This window comes from Apiotrichum porosum, assembly GCF_003942205.1.
Source record: "Apiotrichum porosum strain DSM 27194 chromosome Unknown scaffold_5, whole genome shotgun sequence".
NCBI classification, from domain to species: Eukaryota; Fungi; Basidiomycota; class Tremellomycetes; order Trichosporonales; family Trichosporonaceae; genus Apiotrichum; species Apiotrichum porosum.
Window position 1 is genome coordinate 960986 of NW_021167112.1, and position 13750 is coordinate 974735.

Here is a 13750-nt window from a genome sequence, read left to right on the forward strand (position 1 = left end):
GGTGGTGGAGAGAGAGAGAGAGAGGTGCGCGTTGGGAGGGAAAGGGTGGGAAGCTGGGGGTGAGTCGGCTTATAGCGTACATGGCTTCGCCTGCTGCTGCTGCTGCTGCTCCTACAGCGTCGTTGCCATACGGTTGTGCCCACGACGGCTCTGTAGTCTCTTGGACGACGACAGCCGCCGAGAAGAAGCAAAAGCATCATTGTGGACGAGTGGGCGCGGGGGGCATTAATCCAAGTGAGCACTCGAGCCGCCCGGCCCGTGGACGCTACAGCATCCTTACATGGGTCCTGTTGTTGTTCTGGGCGTGGCAGTGAGCCTACTGGGCTGATCAGCTAGCAGAGATCAGAGATCAGAGAAGACTCTCAAGTGAAGAGACTAAAAGAGAGCGCGTGTGCATGCAGAGCAAGGGGACGCGCCCGTGAGGGACAGATCGACCTGCGTAGGGGACGAGAGAGGGTGTGACCTGGGGGGCGCACGCGTCCAGACGGACAGACGTCGAGAAGCTCGTGTGATCGTGTGAGCTGGCCCACCCGTCAAGAGCTTGGGCCACTGGTCTGTTGCCAACACCGTGAGTTTGTCCTCGGTGGCACACTGCGCCCAGTGGCCAGTGGATACGTGTGCAGCACGCTGGCTAGCTGGCTGTTGGGTTACAGGCCGAAAGAGCAGTATGGGTATACTGTGCTAGAATTGCTGTGGAGTACTGTTCTGGGATGAGATGAGACACGCAAGACCGCAAGAATGCAAAAGACACACACCCACGACGACGAGGACGCCCGGACGGGGTTGGATTCGAAACCCCCTGGTGCTCGCGTGGCGGTGAAACACCGTTTAACGTGTGCTGACTCTGTGTGCAGGCCATGACGGCAGTGGCGTTTGGTGTGCGCGCGCTCTACGCGCGCGCGCGCTGAATGCGTTGAATGGACGACTGGCGGAGACAGCAACGTAGCAACACGCGTCTGGCGTCTGGGCATGGGCGAAAGCAGCGCACAGTGCATTTGCACACAGATCCAGAGAGAGAGACAGACAGAGAGTGTGGAAAGCTTTTGCAGACAGAGACGGGGGGGTATATGCCCCCAGTCCTCCTGGCGCGTGTTGCCGTCATCCGTTGCAATGTACAGACTCTGGAACAAGGGGCGGGGGGGGGGGGGGGTGTGTCTCCCAACATGGCAAGTGTCGTCGTCTCCTCTCCAGCTGGCCAGCTCCCGTGTCGTCACCCCCCCTTGTCTTTCGCCTTGCTTCCGTCCTCCCATTCAATTCACATCCACTCTCTCTCCCCCCACAGCAAAGCCCACAGCCCACAGCCCACAGCCCACAGCACAGCACTCTCTGGCACAACAACCTTTCACTCGTCCTCCCTCTTCCAACGCACTACTCTCCACATCTCATATATATCAAACACACTCCCCCTCTCACACCCTCCCCCCCACCATGGACACTGCCCAGTACGTCTCCCTCACACCCCACACACACGCACCATACTCACTCCCCACCCCAGGCGTACACACCTCCAGCCTGCAGGCGCAAACTTCCTCCTCCCAAACCTCCCAAACACATCCACCTCCAGCCTCATGGACGCAGTCGTCGGCGGAACCCCCAACGGAGCTCGCCCCTCCGCCCCCGCTGCAGTTGGCGCATTCAGCCTAGGCCGCGTCGCAGAGGAGCAGCCCCTCGGCGACGCCAGTGCCAGCGCACGTGTCAACAGCAACGGCGTCAAGGACAAGCAGGACGCTGCCGAGGTCCGCGAGCTCGAGCTCAAGCTGGAGAAGAGGTGTGTATTCTGGTCTCTATCCCGATCGCCAACGGTTCCCCGCCGACAGTCACTCCCGACGACAACGCCCCCTCGCTGACATCCACACCCAGGCGGAGCCTTATCCCGCACCTCGAGAACGAGCTCGCTGCTCTCGAGGCCCAGATCAAGGCCGCCGAGGAGCGTCTCAGCCGTGTCCAGCAAGCCCCCCCGCAGTGGTGAGTAAAGACGCCCCTGTTGCTCGCTTGCCGGCACCGGGTCCCACGGACCGCGGAGTTGGGTAACTGGTTTGTTACCCATTCTGGTCATGCCCCTCTACCTCGTTATCCGCACTCCCGCACTCTCCACTCCCACCTCTTCACCGATACCTTTCTCGGACTCGCTGACGCAGACCAGACGGCGCTCACCCACCGCGGTGGCGCGACGCCCAGCGTGACGCTCACGCCTGCTCGGACACACACTGTCCCACTCGCGCCGCGTTTCGCTCGGACCCACGCCACATGCCACCCCATGCCCATGCTCGTCGCTGCTGTCGCCGCTGGCACTGGCCCCTCCCTCGCACCCAGCAGAGAGAGACCAGAGACCAGAGTCCCTCAACCATCCCAACGCACACGCCCCGGATCCCCGGACCTACCCGTTACATCCCAGCAACCCGCAAACCAGCCTGTACCGCCGGATCGTATCGTAACCCCAAACCCATCCCCCATTTTCATTCATTCGCCTCTCGCCTCGCCACGTCTCCTCCTGTAAAATGTACGCTCAAAGAAATGTACGCCCCCCCTTTTCGAACACCCTCGTCGCCGGCCCTCGCCGTGTTCCGTGTTTTCGGTGTGCAGCGGCTCTGCTCGGCCTGCTGTTATCCTGTTGTCCTGCATGTGTCCTGTCGGTGAACCGCCAGGAGGGAGAGGGGCGAGGTGTGCTGCCAGTTGTGTGAGAGGGGTCCCTGCGCTCAGAGCCCCCATCCCTGTACTAAGGGTCGCCGATGACGCTGGGAACCAAACAAGTGACATTTGGCGCACATGGGCGGTAGAGTACTTAGAGTAGTGATCACTGATCACTAACCCCATGACACCATCCACCAACTAACGTTTTTGCGTCGTTGCGAGTTGGCAGGTTTTTTGACAGTCGTCGTGCACGACGCGCGCGTCCGTCGTCAGACTCCAGCGACGGGAGGCAGCAACGAGACGCGTTGGGTGAGCTTAACGCGCGCGCATACGCGCGTGCGTGCGTGTGTGAGAGAGTGCGAGCGTGCGTGTGAGTGTTCCTGCCCCTGGTCCGTCCAATATGGCTCCGGCGGGCCGTCACGACCCCCGTGGCCAGTGGCCGGTGGGTTTGTCGACGACGAAAACGTCGCAATGGCTGGGGTGCATGCTGCGAAACCGAAAACATGTGCGTGCAGAGCATGCAGAGGCTCCATGTCCATGCTTTTGTATCGTCAGATATCCACGGTTCTCTCTCTCCTCCCTCCACAACACCCCGCGACGCCACGCCATGGGCAGCCACCCCTTAAAATACCGGGGTTGTGGTGTGTGTGTGGCGTGTTGTTGATCGATCGATGACAATTGACTACTGACAACGGCTTGGCGCAGGCAGGCAGGCAGGCAGGCAGGCAGGCAGGGAGGGACACTGGCCATACTGGACAAGAGCAACAAACGTGTGCAGAATCGAGCAACAGACGTGTATAGCCAGCCCGGTTGATCCACAACAGACGAGCGCAGGCCACAGGCCACGAGAATTGCAGGAGCGAGAGGACGGGGACGTCGGGCGAGCCTCTCATGGTGGCCACCAGCACAACACTTCGCGACCAGTACACGCAGACAGACAGTGACAACCACCACCACACAGCCACCGCGACTTCCGTCCACCGGCCTCCGGCGTCCGGCACCGGACACATCCCTATCGCCCTCGCTCGGTCGGCTGGCTGCAGCAGGCGAGGGAGGGCTCGGCTGGGATGGGATGGTGTGTACTGAACAATGCTGCGCCGCGCTGCGCATCGGCTACCCTGTTATTAACAGCTTATTAACAGTTACGTTTTCGGTGCATCGGTGGGTTCGGTCAAAACTGTATCGTGTGTGTGTCTCTGTGAGTGTGTGTGTGTGTGCCCTCGACCGCGCGATCCAGGGCTTGGGGGAGGCATGTAGTGTACAGTATGTAACTAGACGTCATGGCGTCCGGAACGGCGATAGCACGAGGTCGAGAGGCGGGCATGCAGACAGGTAGACGCACACTGCTCGTACTGCCACTCCCTGCTTGCTTGTGCGGCCCCCAGAGGCAAGCAACCAGCGTCAGCAGCCATCCGTCGACGGCCAGCGGCCAGCTGGTCCAAGCCGAACCGCGAGGGCACAGGCCCATGCTGTCTACGACGGCTGTCACCTCCAACGCCCCGCTGGCGGCGTCAGTGTCGGTACCGGTGTCGGTGTCTCCCACACACAGGTGTCTCCGCCGAAGCCACACTATGAATGACGGTTTCGGCCGTCTGGGCTGTACCTGGGATACCTACCGACGCGGGCGAGCTGCGGGGACTGAGCAAAGAGGATGTGGAGACAGAGGAGGCCTGTCAAGATGGACAACAGCTGTAACGTCGATGTGCAGCACGTTGCTGTGTACACCGAGATGCAATCTCGAGTGTGGCACGGGAGAAGCCAGAGGATCAGAGGACGTTGGGGATCGGTTGTTTTGTCGTAACCAGCGGCGAGCGCGGCGACGATGAAGGCCGTATGGGCGGCACGCAGGCCAATGTCGTTGGAAAGAGACCGCATCTACTCTCGCTGCCTCGACGCCATATGCATACATTGCTTGCAAGGTGGAGTCGATTGTATCGACGTGGTCACCAGACACCAAGCGCGGGGTGGACGCCGCCGACGGTTGTCGTCGGCCCTCGGCATCTCGGTTATAGCCGCGCGCGACTGGTCGCCAAAACGTCTCAGGCCACGCTCACAGCTTCTCCACAGATGCACAGATTCCACGCTCTCACACCCTTCATGTGCTGCGCGTCTGCGCGTCTGGAGCGGACCCCCGCGCGGCGTCCGGGTGCTCGGCCCGGAGACCCCAGCGCAATGTAACTGAATTGCAGCAGGACGCGGCGTTCGGAGAGTTGGGAGCGCGCCGCCACTTGCCGCCGCTTCCCGTGTGTGCGTCCTCCACCACCCCAGGATCCATCGATCAGGTCACGCAGCCATCACCCCGGCGCGCGGCGCGGGGGGAGCGCCAGTGGCCGGTGGGCAAAGGTGACAGTGGAGGGTCTAGCGCCGTTGTGCGGCTGCTTTTAGATGCATAGGTAACAGAGGTGGATGTGAATTGGGAAAAGGAAGACAAGGAAGAAGAAAGAAAAAAAGTCCCAACGCTAATGCTTTACGTAAGCAGAGATCCCGGGCCGTTGACCGTTTCCTGCCGCTTTGCCGCCCCCGCGTGGGATGGAGCGGCCGGTTGCCATGTTGAGCCCCGCCATCCGCCTTGTTGTTTCCACTCTTGACCTTCTTGCACTCTGTAGCAGATCGCTTGCATCCTCGCTACCACTGCCTCTACACAATAACGTTGATCGACCACGCCTGCCCTAGTCCTCGTCCCCGATTACAGCCAGTCCCCCCGTCGCCGCTCTCTCGCTGTCGGACCGACGGATCACTGCTGGGGTAACCACGTCAAACCTCGGCCCCCAACACCTACCACCACCGACGTTTCGCGGCCAAACTCAGATCACCACCCAATGCGCCTCTCCCATCCGCCCTCACGTCTCTCCCCGCCGCCCGGATCGAGCATGCACGAGCTCGTGGCCGCCAGTTCCGCAGCCGCGCACTCGCTGAGAGAGGAGATGGACGGCGACGACAGCTATGTCTCGGAGGGCGTCCACGGCAATGGCGCTGGCGGGACCGCAGGGAAACGCAAGGAGGACGATCGAGTGCCGAAGCGAGGCTACCGTGCTTGTGTGAGTGTGGCCAGAGAGCTGAGAGACGCTGCTTGGTGTGTGGCTACTGCTGGTCGGTGGTGCTGTTTCCGGATCCCCGGTTCGGACATCCGCCCCGCCCGCAGTGGCCCTCCCCACCCCCTGTGTTGTTGCTGACTAGCCCCAGGTCCACTGCCGCCTGCGTAAAGCCAAGTGCGACCTCGGCGACGTCAACGCCCCCTCTGAACCACCGTGCACGCGGTGTCGGCGCGAACAGCGGAACTGCGTGTTCCTCCCAAGTGTGCGTACCACAGTGCTGCTGCGCGAGTCGGTTTGTAGAGCAGCCGCACGCTGACACGCCTGCAGAAACGCCGCAGAAAGGCGCTCAACGACGACGACGTCAAGCCCGAGGTCTACCCGGCCACTGGCGGTGGAGGGCCAGCGCCGAGTGCTCCCTTGGCAGCGTTTGGTGGGCTGATGCAGCACGGCCGGCCGCAGATGCCGGGGCAGGTGGACGACGAGCTCGCCTTCCAGCGACCCCGCAGCGGGTACAACGGCGTTGGGACTGCCCGTCCACCGCAGTGGGGCGACGCACCAAGCATGGGCATGCACGCTGCCGAACCCAAGCTGTCCCCGCTCTTCGACCCGCCCTCGGCGCTCACGTCGTCGTCAAGCGGGCTGTCGGGCTCGACCAATTCCCCACACCACATCCGCCGCAGGCGGCACCACGGCGAGCCGGACGCGACGCGCCGCATTGTCGTGGCGAGCTTTAGCAACGAGACGGACGCGCTGGAAATTCTCGCCAAGGCAGCCACAGACGCGGACGGCGACGGCGAGCCCGGTGCAGACGCCGTGCGCGGCGACGAGGCGCCGCGGGAGAAGAGCAAGCGCGTCGCGTTTGCCGTGGGCGAGCAGCAGAGTCTGGCGGATTTCATCCTCGTCAAGCGCGGCGTGCTGGACGAGTCACGGCTGGGATTGCTCGTGAATGTGTTCTTTACACACCACCACCCTGTCCTTGTATGTTTTCTGTCTGCACGCACGACCTCCAGCTGACCATCCCCACTTTAGCCCGTCGTCCAAACTGCGCGGATACCCCACAGCAAGGCGCAGCTGGCGTCGTTTGCGCACAACGACCCGTTCCTGCTATGTGCCATTGTCTGCGTCGCGTCCCGCCACCACCCGGACCCGGGGATGAAGGACGTGCACGACAAGACGTACGCGCTCGTCCGCGAGACGCTGACAGACTATGCGGCCGCGGGCCTGCAACCGAGCGTCGGGTTCGTCGAGGGTGTGCTCATTCTCGCTGAGAACCTGCCACGGGACTCTCTCAGCGGAGCAGCTGCGGACATGACGGGACCCACGACCGAGGGCCGCGGCCTGCACGGTGTCGAGAACCGGCGGTCGTGGGCGCTGACGGGCACGGCCATCCGCGCAGCGTACGGTATTGGACTGGACCAGATGGCGCTCGAGGATGACCCGGGCCCGCACCCCAATGCCGACATTGAGCGCGCTCGCGGCGTCTGGACGTGGTGCTACCTCTTTGACCGCACGCTCGGCCTGCGTACAGGTCTGGCGTTCTGGAGTCGTGGGCCAGCACTGTGTTTCCAGGGCGTCTCGGATATCTCACAAACGGGCGAGGCTGCCGCACGGCTCAACTTCCCATACATGATGCAGCAGGCCGACACGCCATCGACCAACGCGCCGTCACCGGCGGGGCCGATCGACACAAACGACTCGGCAGCCATGATGCAGGCGCACATGGAGCTCACGCAGATCATGACCAACGCGCATGACATTTTGTTTTCGACACCCGCGCGTACCTCGCAGCTGGTGCGCAAGGGCGAGTACTTCAAGTTTCTCGACCACTTCCGGCGCGCGCTGGAATCGTTCCAGTGCGCATGGGCAGACAAGGTGTGGCACCTCGACAGCGTGCGCGAGCTCACGTGGTGCACGTACCACTTTGTCCGGCTGTACGTGTCGTCGTTTGCGTTCCAGGCGCACGTCCAGCGCGCGTCGGAGCGTGCAGAGCACGAGCGCGACCTGGGCCGGACGGGGCTCACGACCATCTTCCCCCGCGGGTCGGCGACGTCGCCCGACGCGCTGTTCATCTACGAGTCCATCGAGGCCAGCCACGACATTCTCAACATTTGCCTGCGGCTGGGCCACGCGGGTGTCCTGCGGTACCTGCCCTCGCGGTACCTCATCAATTTCGCCTACTCGGGCACGTTTGCGCTCAAGGCCGCATACTCTGGCGCCGTGGGCAAGGCCGACACGACCAAGACGGCCGACCTCGTCGAACGCGTGTGCGCCGCCCTCCTCCTCGCGTGTCCCGACAAGGACCACGCCGCGTACCGGTACGGCACGATGCTGCGACTGCTCACGCGCCGCCTCACCGAGCTCAGCGACCAGAGTGCCGTCCCCTCGCGCTTCCAGTCGCCGGAACCAAGCCACACGCCAGAGGTACGCGACCCGCTGCCCATGAACCTCGCGGCGGGGCTCGGCGTCATGGCCGGCGGCGCGGGTAACCTGGGCATGGACCTGGCTGGGGCCGGCGCCGGCGCCGGCATGTCGGGCCTCACGGGCGACGGCACGCTGTTTGATCTCTCGCAGGTGCCCCATAACCTCTTTGATGGCGCAGACGTCAACCTCGGCTTCAACCTCGAGGGCTTCTGGGACGACTTTACGCTCACGGACAATGGCGGGTTCCCGTTCCGCTAGCGCCGAGCGTCGGAGCGTCGGAGCGTCGGATCGTCGGATCGTCGGAGCAGGCAGGCAGGGAACGGGATGACCTCTGGTGGCATGCACCTGAACTGCTCATTGCCCCGGCGCTGGAGGCTGAGTGAGGGCATGAGGGGACGGCCGTTGCCGCAGGGACTGGCACTGTGGGGGTGGTGGGGGTCCGCCACTTGCCCTGCAGCCAGCGACGCCGCAGTCGACTGCATTGCTATGGCTAAGTCGGACAAGCATGAGTGTGGTCAGACTGCGCGCTGGCGTGATGGGAGAGAAGGAAGGAGAAGGGGAGGGGGAGAAAGAGGCAGCTTCTGGCCGCAGTAGATAGACGAGCTGAGAGACCGACCGTTGTCACGAGCGAGATGGCTGTAGAGTTAGTTGTATGCACACCATCGTGTTCGTTGTTGCAAGAGAGCAGTCCGCAGTAGGAATGTGCACCTCGGCACCATGCTCGCTGCCGGCCGCGTCCGGCACCCTCTGCAGCCCAAGGGATGTGGCGATGCAGCGCCTCTTGGCTGCCGGCTTGCTGTTCTGCTCCAGGTCCCCCATATACCCCATATATCCTCACTCTCAACCATGGCGCACACCGCAAAACCCCTCTTTCGGCGCCGCGGTGCTGTGTGCGTCATTTTACTTTCTTCCCCAACGAGTCAGCGAGTGGTACGAGTACGAGTAAGAAAGAGTACGAGTACGAGTAAGAGTACGAGAGTGGTCATGAAAGCTCCAAGGTCCCGCGGCCATGACCCGCGGTGTGCCGTGATGCATGATGCTGATAGGAGCGGGGATGTGCGCAAGTGCGATGACGTCGAGAGTGTGTTTTGCACAGCACAGCGCGTGTTTTTTGGGTGGCGACGAGCAATGAATTCGACGAGATTTCTCCGGCCAGGCGCGCGTTCCCTGGGTGTGCCATCAGAACGGGCGGTCATCCACAAACGTCACTGTGTGGGTGTGCAGGTCTCACATATCTGTTGTCTCTCCTTATTCCATTCATTCACATTCTCCCCCTCTCTCTCTCTCCCACACTCCCCCCATCATCCTACACACACCTTCCTACACACCTTTCCACATCCACTCCTTCCACTCCTCACCCCCACCACCACGATGGACGCCGCCTCCGCCGTGCTCCCCATCCGGCACTCTGGCGTCCCAGCGCTCAACGGCCTCGGTCTCGGTGGACCAGGCCTCGTCAACGTCCCCTACGAAGGCGGCTATGATGCAGTGTACGACGCCCCTCCCCCGCCCATAACGATCAACGGCCCCGGCTCACCACGGAGTTCCAGCTCTGGACCCAGCTCGCCCAGCAGCAGCAGGCGGCAGCAGCAGCGGTACAGTATGCCGCCAGCGCTGCACGTCACGCCCGACTATGTCGCGCCCAGCTCACGCGAGCCGTCGCCGCTCGCCGCGCTGCCGCCGACGTTTGCGGACAGTCCACAGGTGGATGGGCCCATCCCCGGCGCCGAGGCTGCGGTGCCCGGCGGTGCCAGTAGCAGCAGCAGCGGCGTCAGCATCGGGTCGGCGAGCCCGCGCCCGACAGGCCCACAACAGCCTGCGACCGCCGCCAAGCCATGGATCCACGACTCGTCGCGACTCTACTTTCTCCCTCCGTACCTCACCTCCCCCACGCCGACGTCTCTGCAGCTCGTCACCGACTCGCTCGAGGTCGCCAAGGACTACCGCGAGTTTATAGACACGATCGGCCGCCTCGAGGCCGAGTATGGACGCGGGCTGGCGGCTGCGGCGCGCAGGCTCGAGCAGCGGCTCGACGTGGTCCTCCAGCCTCCCCCCGGCGGGCGAAAGCCGCCCGAGCCCAGCGTCGTCAAGGGCATGCGCCAGCACCTGGGCCACGTCTCGACTGTCGCTCGCTTACACGCCAAGCGCCCTGAAGCGCTCCAAGACCAGCTCGTCAAGCCGCTCGGCACGCTGGAGCGGCGCGGCGGCGAGGTCGCGCGCCGGATGGGTCTGTGGGCCAAAGACGTGCGCGGGCGGTGGGACACGGGCCGCGAGCGCGTCGACCAGGCCCGCGGCAAGTACCATACGGCGGTGAGGGAGCATGACGGCGCGCTGGCGCGGTTCCGGGCATGCCCAGCTCCGGTGCAGGGAGGCAAGGCCGACTCGGAGTGGGTGCGTCTCGAAAAGGCCGCGACAGAGGCCGAGGTCGTTCGCGCCGACCGCAAGCACGCGTACCTCGTCGCCCTGGCCGGCGAGGGCAACACCGGCGGTGGCGGGCGCGACCTGAGCGAAGGTGGTGGCGACAAGGGCTGGGGCGAGGAGGCGCGCGCGCTCTATGGCCATGTGCAGAGCACCATGCTCGAGCTTGTCAAGCACCAGGCCAACGAGGACAAGAGCCACGCCGACCTCGTGCTGAATGTGTACAAGCGCGCACAGCGGAGCTACGACAATGTCGACCTTGGCGCAGACGAGAACGCATTCCTGGACTGGAACACGACCCACCCGGGTTCCGGGTCCTTGGCACCCTCTACGGCCGGCGGCGACGAGCCTGTGTCCCCCATGAGCCCACTCGCGCCGACGGCGACCATCGAGGATTCGGCGTCCGCCACGTCCCAGCAGTCTGGCGGCGGCGGAGGCCTGCTCGCGTCCATCCGCCACACGACGCATGCGTCCTCTGCCGCCGGCACCAGCCACCCAAGTCTCACATGCTTTACATTTGTGCCCCCGCCATCAGCAAGGGACGAGGCGCCGATACTCAGCACCGACAAGCGCGACGACCGCAACTGGCTCACGAACCGCTGGCTCCAAAGCGCCCAGGCTCTGGCCGATGCCGAGGGCGCCGATGGAAGCGGCGGCATGCTGGAGATAAAACGTGGGTGAACGATCCGCGAGAATTGCTGACTCGTCCAGGTAAAGAGTTTGAAGCCATCTGCAAGCTCTGCGACACGTACTCTGCCAACCGCGGCCTGGGCAACCCGGAAGAAGTCTGGGAACGTCGCATTGCCCTCCTCCGCGAAATGGGCGAGGACGAGCGTCGCGTCGCCGTGGCCAAAGCGGAGATGGCGTGCATCGAGAATGTTCTTGGTCGTGAGTTTCGAATCGTTCCTTGGCTAACTGTCAGCCGACCCCGCCCCCGAGATGCCCCACGACTTCAAGGACAAGCAGTTCGCCATTTCGGCGCCGTGCGACGCGTGTGGCCAGTCAGTGTGGGCGCCCATCAAGCCCGAGATGGCCTGTCGGTCGTGCGGTATCGCGCTGCACACGAAATGCGCACTGCACGTCGCCCCAGAATGCACCGGCCTCAAGACGACGGCCAAGCGCCGCGGCCACCAAACTGGCAAGATCCGCCGGTCCATCACCAACGGCAACTTTTTGCGGCGCAAGTCTTTCCTCGACGCGCCGCACGGCGCCGCGCAAGAGTTCAAGCCTGCGGCCATCGGGCGCCTCGAGCCACTCCGTGACGACGAGCTGCAGGTCTCACCGTTCGTGTCGGGCTCGGACCTCGACCGCCCCGCCATCGTCGCGGCGCTGGACGAAGAGGCAGCCGACGGTCCGGCCGAGTTCCTCTTCGCGCGCGCCCAGCACCCGTACACGGCCGACGGTCCCACCGAGCTCTCCCTTGGCCGCGGCGACGTGCTCCGTATCATCGAGCCGGACCTGGACGGCAGCGGGTGGATCAAGGTCCGCCGCGGGCTGACGGACGGCGACACGGGCCTGGTCCCCGAGTCGTTCCTCGGCGTCGTCGGCGCATCGACCCCGCCCCTCGATGGCGGCGCCGGAAAGTTTGCCGTTGCGCTCTTTGACTTTCCCCCGCCGTCACATACCCTCGGCCGCGGCGAGATCCAGATCCGCCAGCACGCGCTGTACGAGCTCAGCGACGAGGGCATGGCGTTTGACGAGCTGTGGTGCGAGCTCGTCGTGCCGGACGGGTCGGGCGAGCGGAGGGTGCGCGGTGTCGTGCCCAAGACATATGTCAAGCCCGTGGAGATGTGAGCGGGGGGAGGGGGAGAGGACGAGGACGACAGTCGGAGAGGTGGCACGCAGTGAAGATACACGTCAACGACACGCAACACACACACACACGCATAACACACGCATCACGGCCAAAACGACGATATAGACGAGCCCTTCCTGAGGTCAACCACCACGCGCAGTCCCAGGTGTCACTATACGATCCTCCACCAGCGTTTTCGCAACAGGCGAGATTGGCATTGACACTTAGTTGTGTGGCTGCACCGCGCTCGGAAGTACGGAAATGGGTGAGGTTGACCTCACCACACACTCCAGTGCTTTGTACTGTTCCCCGGTTCTCCCTCACGAGCGGGGCTCCGTCCCCTTGTTACACTACTACTGTTCATCACATGCATGTACGTGTACCCTTTGTGAATTTTGCAAAGGCCGGGATGGAGTGGGTACGGTCGTTTGCGGCGTGCACGGCGCTGGACACTTGGGCACTACATACATAGTTTGACGACAACGAAGAGACATGGCGCGGGGAGGACTATGGAGACACGGCGGTATTTGATCTGTCTGTGGGATCGCGGAAAAGAGGTGGGAATGGGAACGAGGATGGCACCGGCGTTCACAGCGGCCCAAAGGTCAACGATCGCCGCCACGAGCGGCGGCGTCTGGGATCCGCAGCTTGCGCAGCCCAGAACAAGGTGTACAGCAGCAGCAACAAGTGAACACCACGACAACAAGATTCTCAAAAGCAGAACAGTCGACGAAACAGTCGACGAAACAGAGGAAGGAATCTGTAACGTCCACAAAGGCACACGGCATGCGTCGCCAGTCGCGTGTGTGAGCGTTTCTATGCGGAAGGCACTGACATTACCTTTGGCGGCACTGGGCACTAGCCACTGGGCACTGGGCACTGGGCACTGGGCACCGGGAGCCCGAGTACGGGACACAGCTCCCCGTGGCGTGTCTTGGGTGGTTACACACCGCGGCGGCGGCGGCGGCGGCGGCGACCAGGCAGACACCATGCAGTGGCTGTGACGGTGTCGGAGACGGAGACGGTGGCGGCGAGACTTTTGTGGGTACCGATCAACTAGCCTCGTTCGTGCATGGATCCAGACGGCGGTGCACAGCTTCACAAGTGGGACGGGAATGGACTGCAGTGGTCGGTTGGTACATGCGATCCCCGCTGAAGCCACGCACCCGATTAATGCCTAGACACTGCGAGCGCTGCCTGCAGCTGCGCCGAACCCCGCGTCCATGTCGCGTCGTCGCCATGTCAACAAGAAGACGGACAAGACGGACACTTTAATAGGCTGGGGTAGGTGTATGCACATGTTCCTTGGGCGAGCAACAAAACGCTGGCGAATGGTAAGGCCGTCTTGTCAGCAATCTCAGCGGATCAGCGGCCGGGGCTGCGTAATCGCCGTCCACAAGTGGAATCTGCCACCATCCCACCCCGTGGCAGTAAGACGATCGCTGCTCCG

At 63.5% G+C, this 13750-nt stretch overlaps 3 protein-coding genes across 3 annotated transcripts; all 3 read left to right on the plus strand.

Moving 5' to 3' along the window:
• Positions 1-1428: 1428 nt before the first annotated feature.
• EHS24_007644 (uncharacterized protein) lies at positions 1429-1969 on the plus strand (the record flags this gene model as incomplete). The annotated part of the gene is made up of 3 exons (XM_028622990.1): positions 1429-1442; positions 1496-1768; positions 1861-1969. 3 exons carry the CDS (start codon positions 1429-1431, stop codon positions 1967-1969), a joined length of 396 nt encoding a protein of 131 aa, XP_028476883.1.
• A 3481-nt stretch (positions 1970-5450) lies between these two features.
• On the plus strand, positions 5451-8345 carry EHS24_007645 (uncharacterized protein; the record flags this gene model as incomplete). The annotated part of the gene is made up of 4 exons (XM_028622991.1): positions 5451-5669; positions 5815-5928; positions 5994-6644; positions 6696-8345. The coding sequence occupies 4 exons, from the start codon at positions 5451-5453 to the stop codon at positions 8343-8345; spliced, it is 2634 nt and encodes an 877-aa protein (XP_028476884.1).
• A 1113-nt stretch (positions 8346-9458) lies between these two features.
• Positions 9459-12299, plus strand: EHS24_007646 (uncharacterized protein; the record flags this gene model as incomplete). The annotated part of the gene is made up of 3 exons (XM_028622992.1): positions 9459-11178; positions 11223-11393; positions 11596-12299. The coding sequence occupies 3 exons, from the start codon at positions 9459-9461 to the stop codon at positions 12297-12299; spliced, it is 2595 nt and encodes an 864-aa protein (XP_028476885.1).
• Positions 12300-13750: the final 1451 nt, after the last annotated feature.